Source organism: Peromyscus leucopus, chromosome 8b (assembly GCF_004664715.2).
Source record: "Peromyscus leucopus breed LL Stock chromosome 8b, UCI_PerLeu_2.1, whole genome shotgun sequence".
In the NCBI taxonomy this organism is placed as follows: domain Eukaryota; kingdom Metazoa; phylum Chordata; class Mammalia; order Rodentia; family Cricetidae; genus Peromyscus; species Peromyscus leucopus.
Genome location: NC_051086.1, coordinates 24,627,700 through 24,642,308, shown reverse-complemented (window position 1 = coordinate 24,642,308; position 14,609 = coordinate 24,627,700). Strand labels below are relative to the sequence as shown.

General features: G+C 43.2%; 1 protein-coding gene across 2 annotated transcripts in view; it reads left to right on the top strand.

Annotated features, from left to right (window-relative positions):
- Grin2a (glutamate ionotropic receptor NMDA type subunit 2A) overlaps positions 1-14,609 on the top strand; it is a 437,010-nt gene that overhangs the window by 382,362 nt on the left and 40,039 nt on the right. For both annotated transcript variants that reach the window (XM_028872877.2, XM_028872878.2), the window contains one exon: positions 10,438-10,625. In XM_028872877.2, coding sequence (XP_028728710.1) covers positions 10,438-10,625 — 188 coding nt within the window. The remainder of the gene's footprint in view (positions 1-10,437; positions 10,626-14,609) is intronic.

Here is a 14,609-nt window from a genome sequence, read left to right as displayed (position 1 = left end):
TGCTGATTAGCATTCTGCTGTACAGACAGCTAATCACTGGTAAATTTATGTGCTCAGGAACAGAACCAGCAAACTTGAGAATTGAAGTGAACTAGTTCTAGGAGCTTTGTCCTGGACTATCATGCTTTCTGCTTCTCATTATAAAACATATTCTCGGAGCAAAAATGAAAAATAACTGGAGATGAATAAATATCCCATTGACCACATGCCAGCATCAAACCAGCCCTAGCTGGATAATCATTGATTTGATGTATAGTCCATTTCTCTTAGACCTTTGCTGTATATTTTTGCATCTATTTATACCTTCATCTGTAATTACAATATTTATTTCTGCACATGCAACCCAACTATATGCAGTAGGTCAAAAATTTCAATTACAATGTTTTGATGAGCTTCTGGATCTGTAGGTGTTTTTGCCTTCACTCTCTAGGGCTGCTGGGAAACCCCATGTTTTTGCATCACAGTTGACTCAAGCTGGAGCTTCTCTGGTAAGCTGAGGGCTAGTAGTTGGGCATCTATGTTAAACATTTTAATGAATCCTCAGTTCCATTCTGCAAGCTGTAAATAGAATTCCTCAATCAAAATAGTCAGACTTTCTTGAAACTTCAAGTCTCCTATGGTCAACTGATTGGTTTGTTAATTTGCCTTCTTTCTGAGTGACTTCATGGTAGATTGTGGACTTAGTGAGAAAGACTCAGTCTCACAGCCTGGGTCTAGTTAACTTGTTCACTGTGTGTCTTTTGACACCTCTCTGACCCCATGTCCCATATCACATGACCTGTAATTCCTTGGAGAATTAGATACTCTGACTTAGGGAAGCCATTGGCACTGAGTCCCCACGTTCTAGAATGTGACTGACTTAGAATCTTTCTTGGATTTTTGTATTTTCTGGTTGTACAGATTCCTTGTGTTTCAGTCCTGGAACCCGACAAAGTCTTCATATCCCATCATTTCTACATTGTAATGGGGGTGTTTGGGACTTAGCTTCCTAGACTCAAATGTGTTCTCTGCTAAAACTCAGCTGGGACATCTTACACAACTTAATTTGCCTCTTGAACTCTACCTTTCCCACTTATAAAATGCTATCTGGGGGCTGGGGAGATGGCACAGTAGTTAAGAGCGTTGTTGCTCTTGTAGAGGACCTCATTTGGTTTCAGCATCCATATGGTGGCTCACAGCCCTGTAACTCCAATTCCAGGGCATCTGTCACCCATTTTTGGCTTTGAAGCCACCTGGCACTCACATGATATGCAGACATACATGCAGGTACTCACATTAAAGCAAACACATCTTTAGAAGACATGCTTTTCAGGAGTTGGAGAGATGGCTCAGCAATTAAGAGTACTTGTGACTCTTAGAGAGGACTTGGGGATCATTCCCTAGTACCCACATGATGGCTCACAACCACATTTCCAGTCCCAGGAGATTAATGCCCTCTTCTGACCTCTACAGACACCAGGCACACACATGCAAAACAACCATACACATAAAGTAAAATAAATATGTCTGAAGGTTTTTCTTTTTCTAAACAAAAGTGCTCTTTAGCTTGTCCCCTCCATAGGATATGAGTGGAAATTATTGGAATAGTCAGGCAAAGAACACAGTGTCTGTCAGGAAGTGATCATTCTAGGAAAGTCTGAACAAGGACATTGTTTCTTGCTATCAGAACCATGAGCTCTGATTTCAACCACTGAGAAGTATGACAAGGAACTCCTCATGTGAATGACCATCCAGAAGGAATGATGCTTCTACACCAGAGCTCACTCTGGTGAGGAGAAAGAGTGGCATTTGAGTAATGTCCTCCTTCACAGGAAGGTCTACAGCTATTATCTCACCCTACTATAAACACACAAGAAGGATCATGAAACCCTTCTGGTCAGATGGGGGATCAAGGCTTTGTGAGACACAGACTGGCCTGTCTCCTCCAGCTTGTGACCAACCCTGTTCCTCCAGAGTCCCCTGCGTGTGGGAAGCCCTATGCTGGCTCAGCGCAGGCACTTGCAGTGGTCTGCAGTGGGTGGGTTTGGAAATACAGGCTCTGTACATCTTCTTGAATGGAGAATTGTGGGTTTCAATTCCCTTCTGTGAAAACTCCACACACTATTCTATGATATTACCACCCTTTGGATGCAATCAACTTGGGTCCAAAGTAAATGAAATGGAATAAAAGCAGCGATCTTCTATCATTTCAGTCCTTTCCTGTGTCTGAAGTTGGGGGCCAAGGACACAGCCACCTTGTAGCCTCGATTCCATCATTTCCCTCCTCCCTCCCATCCCATTGCCTCTCTTTTCTGCCTCTCTTGGAGCCTTACTATCTGCTCTCCACTTCATTCCTCCGGGTGCTTGAAGTTCTTTCTCTTTCTGCCTCTTTTCCTGATTCTCTCTTTCTTGCGCTCCCATCTATCTCTCTTCCTATTTTTCTTGACATCTGTTCCTCCTCTCAAATCCTCTCCACTTCTCTACCATTCTTGTCTGTCTTACAAATTTACTCAGAATCTTCACAGTAAAAATAAATATTAAGCATGTGTCTTTTTGTTTCCAGCTCACAGTGCATGTTCTTGGTAGGAATAATCAACACAAATTAAGCTGACAGCAGCTAAAAGCACACAGGATGAAATTCGTTATTGATTAAAAATCCATAGACGACTGGAGTCTTCTTTGCTAATTTTGTATTTCTGCACAATTTTGACTCAAGAGAATTGGACTTGGTGAAAATAATAACTACAAAAGAAAAATCCCAAATGGCAGGAATCATAAATTAGTTGAGTTTGTTGTGCTCCAAAAGTTGATCAATGAATCAAATCTTCATAAAATTTAGACAGAATTGACTCCAGTGAAAACAGTTTCCAAAATAAAAAAGGGGACAGGGACAATGTGACTATGCCATGCAAGATATTGATCTAGGAGTTAAGTCAGCTTAATGGAATTTACTATAAAATTAATCAATGTCAGTATAATTCTGATTTCAATGTTTGCATTCACAAACTCAGAGTCAAAAATGTGAGCCTGGAGCTAGAGAGATACCATGGTGATTAAGAATGCTTGCTCTTCTAGAGGATGGGGAATCTGTTCTTATCACCAATGTTGAGTGCCTCATAACTGCCTTTAACTCCAGATCCAGATCCAAAGACCTATTCTGTCTTCAGCAGGCACCTATATGCACAAGTACACACACACACACACACACACACACACACAATAACTAACTAACTAAATAAATAACTAATAAATAAATAAATAAATAAATAAATAAATAAATAAATAAACGCATTTTTTTTTTTTAAAGTGTAAGCCTGGGACCTGCAAGATGGCTCAGTGGGTAATGGCACTTGCCTGGTTTTCATGCCTGAAACCCATATGTTAGAAGGAGAGAACCCACTTCTGAAAATTGTACTTTGATCTCCGTATGGGATCCATAACACACATGCGGGTGTATAATGTAAGCACACACATACACATAAAAAACAAACAAACAAATAAATAAATAGATACATAAATGTTTAAAAATATATTTGGACAACTGTGAGCCTAAGCTACTTTCTTAATGCCAGCTGTAGACCAGTCTGGTTGAGGGTGGGTATTGACTGACTGTATTATTCCTAGTAAACATGTGCAAAGGATGTCAAGCCTCAGGAGTACCTTCTGGGAACCACACATGCCCTCTGCCAACAGCCCCGTGTCTGGTGCTTGCTCATGATCCATACACCCTTCTCTTCTCATACAAAATTAACATTTGCAATCCCCCAAGGTTCATCAAGATCTGCAATTACAAAGCACCTTCTTTTCCATTTTTATCTATCCAACATCCAGCACTGCAGGAGAAGGGTCATTTGCCCATCTTACAGAAGGCCAAACCAAGGCTCAGAGAGGTCCTGTGATGAGGCCTCCTTGTCAGAGCTGTGAAGAAGAATGTGAGAGGTGTGCACTAATTCACAGTTGTCTAAATGTGCAAAATAGCCTGGTGCAGTGTGTGTGCATACACCAGGATATCTGACTCATGAACATCTAGAGACTTTCATCTTGATGTAGGAGCACTAGAATTGCAGGCATGAATACTGTGTCCAGATTTCACGTGGATTCTGGGAATTTGAACTCAGATCCTCATGCTTGCTGAGCAAGTGTTTTACCTACTGAGCATCTCCCCAGCAAAGCTTTGGCATGAACTAAAAAAATGCATTCGGTTATCATCAAAGAGACATTTCTGTTTTCATAACACTTGAGACTAGTTCTCCAAACATACACACACACACACACACACACACACACACACACACACACACACACGCTCTAATTTTATTAATTCATCAGAACAAGTCACTGTCTTGTTAGAGGCTTCTTGAATGTTAATGAATGAATAATTAACTTTAACTATATAATTAGCCTTTAAATGTGCCGAGACCCCCAGAGAGCATCTGAAAACATGCATAAGATGATGAGCTAAAACCGGAAGCTTTTGATTAGGAAATATCAGGCTGCCTAGCAACACAAGTCCCATTCCCAGAAAGGACCCATTCCTCAATGATGGGGTACAGTCATCACTCGAGTATGGGGAATCAACTTCTTTAAAAAATAGTTTGGAACCTAGAGTGGCCTTGCAAGGGCATTGCATAGATACAAGCATGTTGGACCCCCTGAAGTGAGGAGGTCAGATCTACATGCCTGAAGGCTGTAGAGCTCTCCAGAGCTGTCAAAAGTCCCCAGCAGGAAGTCAGCAGGCTCAAGTAGCTTCAGGTCTCTGTGAGATTGCCTCCTCACCTGTGCTTCCCTGCATAGGTCTGGTCCCTCTCTTCTTTGGAATTACCACCATTTCTAATCATTTGTGTTTCTTGAAGACCGCTGGTGACAGAGAGAGCAATGGCATCTACAGATTCTGTGATGTTTGGTGTTGTGTGAGTGCGTGCGTGCGTGCGTGCGTGCGTGCGTGCGTGCGTGCGTGTGTGTGTGTGTGTGTGTGTGTGTGTGTGTGTTGTTTGGGGTTTTAGGCTCCATGTTAAGAAGCAAGAGTGTCAATTCATCTACCACAAAAGGGGTGGAATTTCTGAGAACAGGTGGTATTGGTCTCAGGGTGCCAGATAGGACTCTGTCTCCACCACAGGCAGGCCCTGACCTTTGAACCTCCTCCTGCACAGCGGGAGAAGCCCTTGGCTGGATAGGTGAGAGGATGATTTCCTCCTGAAGATGTAGAGAACCCAAGTAGTCAGATTCCCTCCCCTTTGAGGCCTGAGCTTTCAAGTGGATGCTTAGTTCTGAAGGATGGAGGCCCCCAGGGCTGGCCTTTGCTCTGTGCTGGTCAGAGCTCAGCACTGACAATTAACCATCTGCAGCCAGATTCATCACTCTGGCCTCCTGCAGTCACAGCTCAAATGTCTGTGGCCAACCAGACTCCTCGAGGTGCTCTCTTCCTCCTCATCAACCTTTGTTTCCAACAAGAGTCTGTGCCCATCAGCAACCAGCTAACCAACAGATTAGGATATATTAAATTCAGAAAGAGCGTCCCATGCAGGTAACTCCACACCTACATGCTAGGTGTTTACTGGGGGAACAGACAAAAGCTGAATCACGCACCTGATGTCTTTAAACTCTTACTGCTCTGACTCATCCTTGCCGTGTGTGTGTGTGTGTGTGTGTGTGTGTGTGTGTGTGTGTGTGTGTATGTGTGTATCTGGCTTGATTTACAGTGTTAAATCCTAATTTGAATTTCCTAAGTAGTACACAGAACTGCACCCTCCTAGTTTTAAGTCCTAGGGCCTCAGTGGCCTTGGCATCCCCTGAAATCTAAATCTAGCATGGGACACTTAGAAGCTGGGTGATGGTGTCCAGCCAAATTCAGCTTCCCAACCAGAGAGTTAGCAAATGCACACAACAGGATTCACTCATCCTTGCACACCTAGAGTCTTGGCTGCCATAGCCTTTCAAAAAAAAAGTGTCTGTTTAAACATAAGTGGGAAAATAATAATGGGAATAGATAAAAGAAGGCAATTCTGGCAAAGTATTTGGAACTGGACTTATTACAGAGGGTGCATAAAATTTGTGGGTCCTTTAGCCATAAACTGAACTTAACTGAATGCGTTTATGCATTTTAAGCATTTGCTATAAGCCGGCCACTGCACATACTTTACTTACATAACATCACTTTGTTCCCAACAGCCCTCTGAGGGCAGATACTCTCAGCTCCTCTTTGCAGAGAGAAAAAAAACCCAACCTAACCCACAACAAAACAAAACCCAAGCCTTAGAAATACAGGTGCAGCATCCAAAGCCTCCAGCTCACAAGGACCACTTTCCAGCATATCGGCAGTTTAATTCTTTTTTCTTCCTAACGACAGCACTGTTTCTGATGGGAAACAGATAACAGATAAAACTTTTGCAGTGTGAGCAAGGAAGAGAGTCCAGAGTCTGGCTACCCCAGGCTTCCCCTTACCTATGACAGGATACCTGGTGGATATTGTCCCTTCCTGTAGCCCTCAGCCACATTTAGCCATTTTTATTAGTATCTAAATCAGTGCAGTTCAATGAAATTACAAACTCGGTTCTGTGGCTGGCTGCATTAACTGCGGTTCAAAGACCACTACCCACAGGAGACTGCAGAAGCAGGACATTTGCATCACTGCAGAAAGCATCCATGGAGAGTGTTGAGGTGTAGAGTATGGAATACCACAGTTGCACCCAAGACTGCCTTAGCTTTCCAGAAGCTTGTATGCTTGAAAACAAAATAGAAAAGAACAGGAATGATGTCATCTGTCTCCTGGGCAATGGTGATGTCTCAATTGGATTGATGCCCAAGGATATTGTTTTGAACATGCAGGTATCTCTGTCCATGTGTGTCTAGATCCTAGTACTCTAGAACTACTGGTGTGTGTGTATGTGTGTGTGTGTGTGTGTGTGTGTGAGAGAGAGAGAGAGAGAGAGAGAGAGAGAGAGAGAGAGAGAGAGAGAGAGAGAGGAGATCTACTTCATGCACTCCCAGTTTCAAATGTTAGCACTGCTTGTGTTTTGCTGTGGCCCCAGAAACACAGAGAGGTGGGCCAAGAAGAACAGGATTCTCTGTCTGTGGCTTCCTGTGGCTATAGCCCTGAAGACATGTTTCTTTGGCCCCTCCAGCCATCCAGTGTATAAGTGTTTTTGTCAGGATCAACCATGTCCCTGCCATGAATCGTCTTGCCTTTTTCCTATCTCTTCATCTGGCTGTTGCTCAGCAGAACGTGTCATGAAATATGGAACTGATTTGCAGAATTCTGTGGCTGTCCCTAACAACACCAATTGAAGCTGCTATTGGACAACTCTTGCGTGATTGCCAAGCTTATCTTTTGATTTCCCTCCCAACAGTGTATTAGAGGGGGTTAGAGGGATGGTGAGATGACAGATGCTAGGGATATCAGTAGGGTGGCTGAAGGCGAGACTGTTCTGCATACATGTAAGTCTGTAGATGTGTGTTTATGGTTATTTCTTGAGGAATTGAGGGAGTTTGCTGAGACTCAGAAAGTCTTTATAAAACCAAGGTTCTCAGTATCTCCATGGCAACTGTGGTATGTGAAGTATTGACATAACAAGCACCTCAGCTTTATCAAAAAGGAGAAATTCCGCCGATACAGGATCCAATGTCTGACCACCCTCTGATAGTCACGGGAGGCGACTCGCAGCTTACAGAATCCTAGGATGTCTCAGAATTGCAGCAGAACACCGTGACCCCCTCACCCCACAGATGAAGAGCCCACTATCCAAAGGGAAGAAGTGGCTTCCCGAGGCCATGGCCTCATCCAAACCCAGCCTAGGACTCAAATATGCTCTATCTACCAATCCAGTGCTCTAGTCCTACACTATGAATGACTTTGAACCTTTCCTTTATTTTTATATTTATTATATATTATTTTATATTTATTATAAAGACTATGTACATATATCGTCTTTAATTATATCCCCCATTATCCTTCCTTATTCCCTTCCCTCTCACCTACTGAACCCCATTCTTCTTCCCAACAAGCCACCTCCTATTTTCATGCCCTTTCCTGTGACCCACTGCATTTGATTAAGGTTGCTTGCATGAGCATGGGTTGGGGACATTTACTTGACCACAGACAACTTGCCAGTGACTACACTACTGAGGAATATAAATCCCCACCCCTTGTGATGGGATGTTGGCAGGCCAGTCTTATGCAAGGGTTGCACAAGAAGCCACCACTGCTGTGAGTTCTTGAGACCTGACGTCTTTTGCAGCTCTCCACCCATTATCCCCGCTGTTCCCATATAGCTGACCTTGCAGAAAGGCTGCACCTGCTTCTCTGGGCAGCTCTGGTTGCCTGTACCACTGGCCACACTCAACTTCATGCTGGTGCTGATGCTTGGATGCTCTGATTCCTTTTGACAAGACCAGAGATTAATACCTAGTGTTTGGGATAGACGATCTGGAGTCTTTCTATAAGTTAGATAAGCCCTGTAGGGTTGCCTCACCTGTAATCATTACAAAAACCATAACAAAAGCAGAGAAAATGGAAATGATGAACATAACTATAAAGCTTGCAAATTGGTATTCCCACAGGGAGTCCTCCTGCGGCTGCCTCTGACAGAAGGCAGCCCGCTGCATCTTCTCCTGACACTCTTACTTTTCTTTGCTTCAATGTTTTATGTTTCCTCCTTAGAGAAAGAAAGAGAATGAAATAGAGACCATGGCAGGAAGTTGAATAATCTGTGATGTGGTTTTCCTACCTGTTTTAGAATGGAAACATCCATCCCTGCACTTCAGGGCAATAGTTTTGGCCCTTTCAGATAACTTCAAATTGTTGAAATTATGTGTATACTCACTAATTGGGTCCTGAGTAATTATTGGGTTCAGCCACATCATTCATAAGATGCCATGATGCTTGCTGTTGGGAGATGGTGAGTGTGGGGGTGTCACACAGGACTTCTGAATTGATGATTGTGGCCCCAGTTTTGAACTTCATGGAGATTCCAAAGATGTGCCCCCATGCAAAAATCTACAGAGCAAATCAAAGCACAGATGCAGTATTGCAATAAAAGTAAACTTATTAGAAAAAAAGACTATTTTTATTGATACAAAGATGTGCTTAGCACATGTGAAATGAGAAAAGAGAGCACTCTGTGATGTGCCTTGGTGTGATCCATTTGGGGGATGAAATAAAGGAGGGAAACGACATTGGACGGACAGCCAGGTCTTATAAAGAAGTTTCAGTGGAACAGAACTGAGCTTGTTCATGCTGTATTATCGGATTGTTTGGGAACTCTATGCTTTTTTGGGTTTCCCTGACAAAGTAGCCTGAACTAACAGACTTAAACAAGAGAAATTTGCTGTCCTAAAGTTATGAAGGTTCAGAGTTAGGTAGCAGGGTGTTGGCAGGGCCGTGCTGCCTCTGAGAAGGAGATAGAAAGGTCTGTTTTAGGGGTCTCATTGTTCACAGGTACAATTGTTCTTAGCTGCATAATTATAGTCTTTACATAATGCAAATTCCTGTGTGTGTGTGTGTGTGTGTGTGTGTGTGTGTGTGTGTGTATGCAATACTGGATTAGGGGCCCATTCAGTAAGACCTTATCTTAACTGGTCACATTCACAATGACTGAATTTCAAAATAGACCATATACTGAGAGTTTTGATGGAAAGAGGGACCATTAATCCACAACACCCCACCACAGCAAATTTACAGTTGCACCCAAGAACACATGACTCACAAAACCTTAACTGTTCATCTTGTCTTTACATAAAAGTTTTCCTATCTCCTGAATGTGTGTGTGTGTGTGTGTGTGTGTGTGTGAGAGAGAGAGAGAGAGAGAGAGAGAGAGAGAGAGAGAGAGAGAGAGAGAGAGAGAATACATATAAACCCCAGAATACCCATCAATATGCTGATTGAGGTAACCTCATAGTTACAGACTGTGAGTTATAGAATTTTGTAACTTATTTAATCACTTACGTAATTTTAATCCTATCTTAATACCTTTCTATATTATTTGAGTTTTTAAATGTTCCTGTGTAATGATTTTATAACACAAACACAAATGTATTTATGTAAGTCTTTAAAACAAAAAGGCCTCGTTCCTGATTAATTCCTCTTCACTGCTTGCATGCCACCACCTAGTTCTACTGTCCTTTAGTGGTTCATGGTGTTCCGAAGGAAACTTTTTAAACAGGCCACCATTTCCCCACTGCTGGGAGGTGCTAAGGACAAACACTTAGCAAACAAAAAACCTGCCTGTTTACTCACTTGGGTATATGGATTCTTCATGTCTTAATTTAGCTGCCTCTTGTAAGTTGAAAAGGAAAGGTTTTGGCTTTTATCTCCTCATTAAAAATAGATCCTTTTATGACAAGGGGCTGGAGCAACCATGAGTCACCATCTCCACTGTGTGAGGTGCTGGAGTTGGCTGGGGGAGCAGGGCCCTGAGATGGCACCTGGCCACCCCCTGACTCCCTGGTGTCTTGTCTTTTCAGGAAGTTGGACGCTTTCATCTACGACGCGGCCGTCTTGAATTACAAAGCCGGAAGGGACGAAGGCTGTAAACTGGTGACCATCGGGAGTGGGTACATCTTTGCCACCACTGGCTACGGAATTGCCCTCCAGAAGGGCTCGCCCTGGAAGAGGCAGATCGACCTGGCGCTGCTCCAGTTTGTTGGTGATGGTAAGTAAGGCCCCGAGGAACCTTGTGCTTGACAAGGTGAGACTCAGAATGAAGGATGTCAACAAATCCCTGCAAATACCCAGGCAGGCCTCTTGTACTTCAGCATGCAGATTTGTGTGACCCCAAGTATAGGTTAGGTTCGGGACAGTGGCTGTACAGCATTACATAACCCAGCTGCGGGGTGAGTCAGCTTTTCATGGCTACGACAAAATACCCAGGCTGAGCAACTTAAAGGAGAAAACGAGTTTTTTGTCTTGTGGTTTCTGGGGTTTTCCTCTATGGCCCAGTTGCTTTTAGGCCTGGGGTGGTGCAGTGCATTGTGAGTAAAGCTTATGGTAGAGGGAAGCTGCCGAGCCTGTGATGACCAAGATGTGGCAGTGGGGGCAAGACAAATGTTCAGCCTTCAAGGGCATGTCTCCAGTGACCCACTTCTGACAGTGCCTTAAGTTTTCCACCACGTCCCAGTAGCCCATTAACTTATGAATCTGTAAATTGGTTGATGAGCTTGAATGGGTTGGATCACATCTCTCATGATCTAAACACCTTCCAGAATTCCTATCTCAGAACACAGTTGAAGGCTTATGTGGCACAATTCCATATTATGGTTCATCACTGGGGGGAGCCAATCAGGACCTCCAGGAGTTAGCTACATCACAGTCAGGAGCAACGAGAGGATATTCCATCCTGGCTTGCTGGTTGCTTATACTGAGAGAGTTTTCTCCACTTTACCAAACTCAGGACTGTATTCATGAACTAGTACTCACATTCTTGGGTGAGTCTTCCTACCTTAATAAACAATCAAGACAACCCCACATAGACATGGTCAAGACAATTCTTCAGTTGAAAACCTCTTCCCAGGTGGTTCTAGGATGTGTCCAGTTAGCAGTTAGAGTTAACCAACACACTAGTTAAGTCCTGATGTCTGTTCCCTACATCTCAAAGTAGAGAAGCATTCCTCATAGGGTTTGAATTAAAGGAAGACTTTTCTGGACCTATCAGCAGTGAATGCAGAGCAAGTCAGGGTCCACTAACTCAGTGGTTCTCAGTTTCTTGTGGAGGAGTGAAGAAAAGAAAGTCTCCAGAAAAGGAAGAAGCCCATGGTTTCCACCAGCCTTCCACTCTTCTGCCGCCCACCATGCAAAGTAACCACAGTTCCTCCTCGCACAGGCTTACTGATGAGACTGGGGCACACTGGCACATGGGTTACCTGGGACTACAGTGCGCTCCCTCCTGCCTGCTCTTCTCCAGCCCATGACTGGTGTTTTAATGACTTTTCTCACTGTGGGATCAGACATCAGACAATAAACAGTGTAAGGCCCATCATGGCAGCAGGATTATGAGGCTGGGCACACTGCATTCACACACAGGAAGCAGAGAGTGAACAGGAAGTGGGGCTTGGCTATAGAACCTCAAGCCTTGCTCAAGTGGCTCACATCCTGCAGTGAAGTGCTACCTCCTAGAAGATCCACAGCCTTCCCAAACAGGTTACCAGATGGGGGACCCAGGGTTGAAATACATGAACCTATTGTGTGCATTTCACATCTAACCTCAACAGCTGATAATCCTGCCACATTCTTAGCATGACGAGACACGTTTTCTTGTCTTGCACTCTGAGCCATAGTTTCTATCTGGGTGGCTGATGCAAAGACAAAAGTAGAATGCCAGCATAGAGTGCAGGCTAGTATTCCCTCAGTGTGAGACACCAAAGCTCAGAGTGCAGGACAGAAGCCTCGCTCAAAATTGGTTGGAGCTATAGTCAGACATATTACAGACTGTGCCATGCTGTGTATAGCTAAGAGGATAAAATATAGCAACCACTGTAGTCAAACACGATATTAAAATGAGCAAAGGTTTATGCACATGTTGGTGTGGGTTTGAATGGAGTTTGTAGTTCTTTGTAGCTTTCCTTCTTTCTTAGCTCACAAAATTAAATCCTTAATTTTTACAGGGCCATCAAACATTCTAATGTGTTTTCTATTTACCTCTCCAATGAGGACATCTGAGTCTCAGGATTCCCTCCCGGGCATTTGTTTCTTCCTCGGATCACTGGTCATGTTCTCTGCTGTGTAGCTGTGATTTGTGGCTATGTTGGTCAGCTGTTGCTGTGAGGTCTCAGAGGCATACAACAAGATGCCTTTACTCTTCTGATGGGAGTGCAAATGGAGTGGACAAGTCTGGATTCAGGGTTGGATGAGTTTGATGGAGATGAAGTCAGTGAGTCAAGTGTGACCTCTGCCACGTGCTTGCTGGTTATGAGCCTCAGGCAGGCTGTTACTAGTCACCTGGAAGAAGGTATTTTCTTCACAAATGAAGCACTTCGCTGTGTAGGGACATGTTATGTTTCTGCTTGGTTCCGTGGTTTTCTTCCAATATTCTCCTATCTAAAACAAGTCAGATGGCAAATCCCCAACCCAACATATTGGATTTATATTCCTTTATGGGAAGAGAAAGGATAGGGGATGAACACTGTGATGACACTGGAAGTTTGGTGACATTTTTCTCACTCCTCCTCACAGGCTGACCATGTCCCCATAGAACCCTGAGCACAGCAGGCAATTGGTCAATGAAGGCTTGAGTGCATAAAGACATGTATGGATGAATGCTTGGTGTCAAGGTATATTTCATTTGACAGGAAATGTTTAAATGTGATGGGTGTCTGTCAAATGAGAAAGCCTTAACTCTAGCCCTTTTCATGGTTGTTGTCACTCTTGGAGTGTCTGTTAGGAAACTGCTGACATCTTTAGAAAACAGGGTATGTCAATCAATGTAGTTGATGCCCTACACATATTCTTCAGTTTATCTTCAGAAGCACCTCTTGAAATCCTATTTTACAAAGATGGAAACTGAAGTTCAGGGGGCTTGGAACTTCCCTCGCTGGAAGGTGGTGATATCTCAACTTCAGGGAATTTAGTCTAGAAAGAATTCAGTTAAGCCAGAATCCTGTTCTTTTTATTTTTCTAAGATGTCTGGCAAAGTTGATTGATTGGACACTTGATGTTAATAGGCACTCCAAGAAGAAGTGATTCAGTGCATATCTGAACTAAATCTGTGTTTGCTGTTCTTACAAATACTTCTGTGAAATTACCTCTCTTAGCCTCAGTTACTCATTTGTGTATAGGTACAGATATATTTACATAATAAGAATGGAAAATGAAATGAGGGGATATATGTAAAGATCTTAGCTTAGCACAGAATCTGCAGCATAATATGGTTCAAAAATATAAGCTGTCAAACCCATCTTCTCTCTATTATCATCATTATGATGATGATCATCATTTTTATAATATAATCATCTCAGTCACTAAAACCAAAATATTCTTCTTTAGCATCGTCATCATCACCACCACCACCATTAACAAAAACACCATTGGCATCACCAACCACCAATGTCCTCATCATTATCACCATCCCCACCATTACTCCCCTACCATCTTCACCAACAATAACACCATCATCAGCATCAACACTATCATTATCACCACCACCACCACCACCACCACCACCACCACCACCACCACCATAATTCTAATTGCATCAGCACCAGCAGCATAATCACCAACATTTTCATCCTCATTATTATCACCACCACCATCAACACCATCAGCCTCTAAATAATTATCACCACACCTACATTGTTATTCCCATTGCCACCATCATCTAGCCCCATAATTAGTATCAGAAACACCAGCATCATGGGACCATTGGTTCCCATAATCATCATCACCATTGGTGTCACTATAATTGCGTGTTCATCATCTACCACTCCACCATCACCCTCTTTCACCTTCTCAACATATTCTTTTCTCTCATCCACCATTACCATCCATGCATGATGCTCATGTTCAGTGCATTTCAGTCCGTGATATATTAGCAATAATGCAGTTAGGTTACATCCCAGAAACAACATTGTGATGCTGAACAGGGACTATCTTCCCAGCCTCATTTCAAGATGCTCACATGTAAGAGCATTGAGTTGTTATAGAT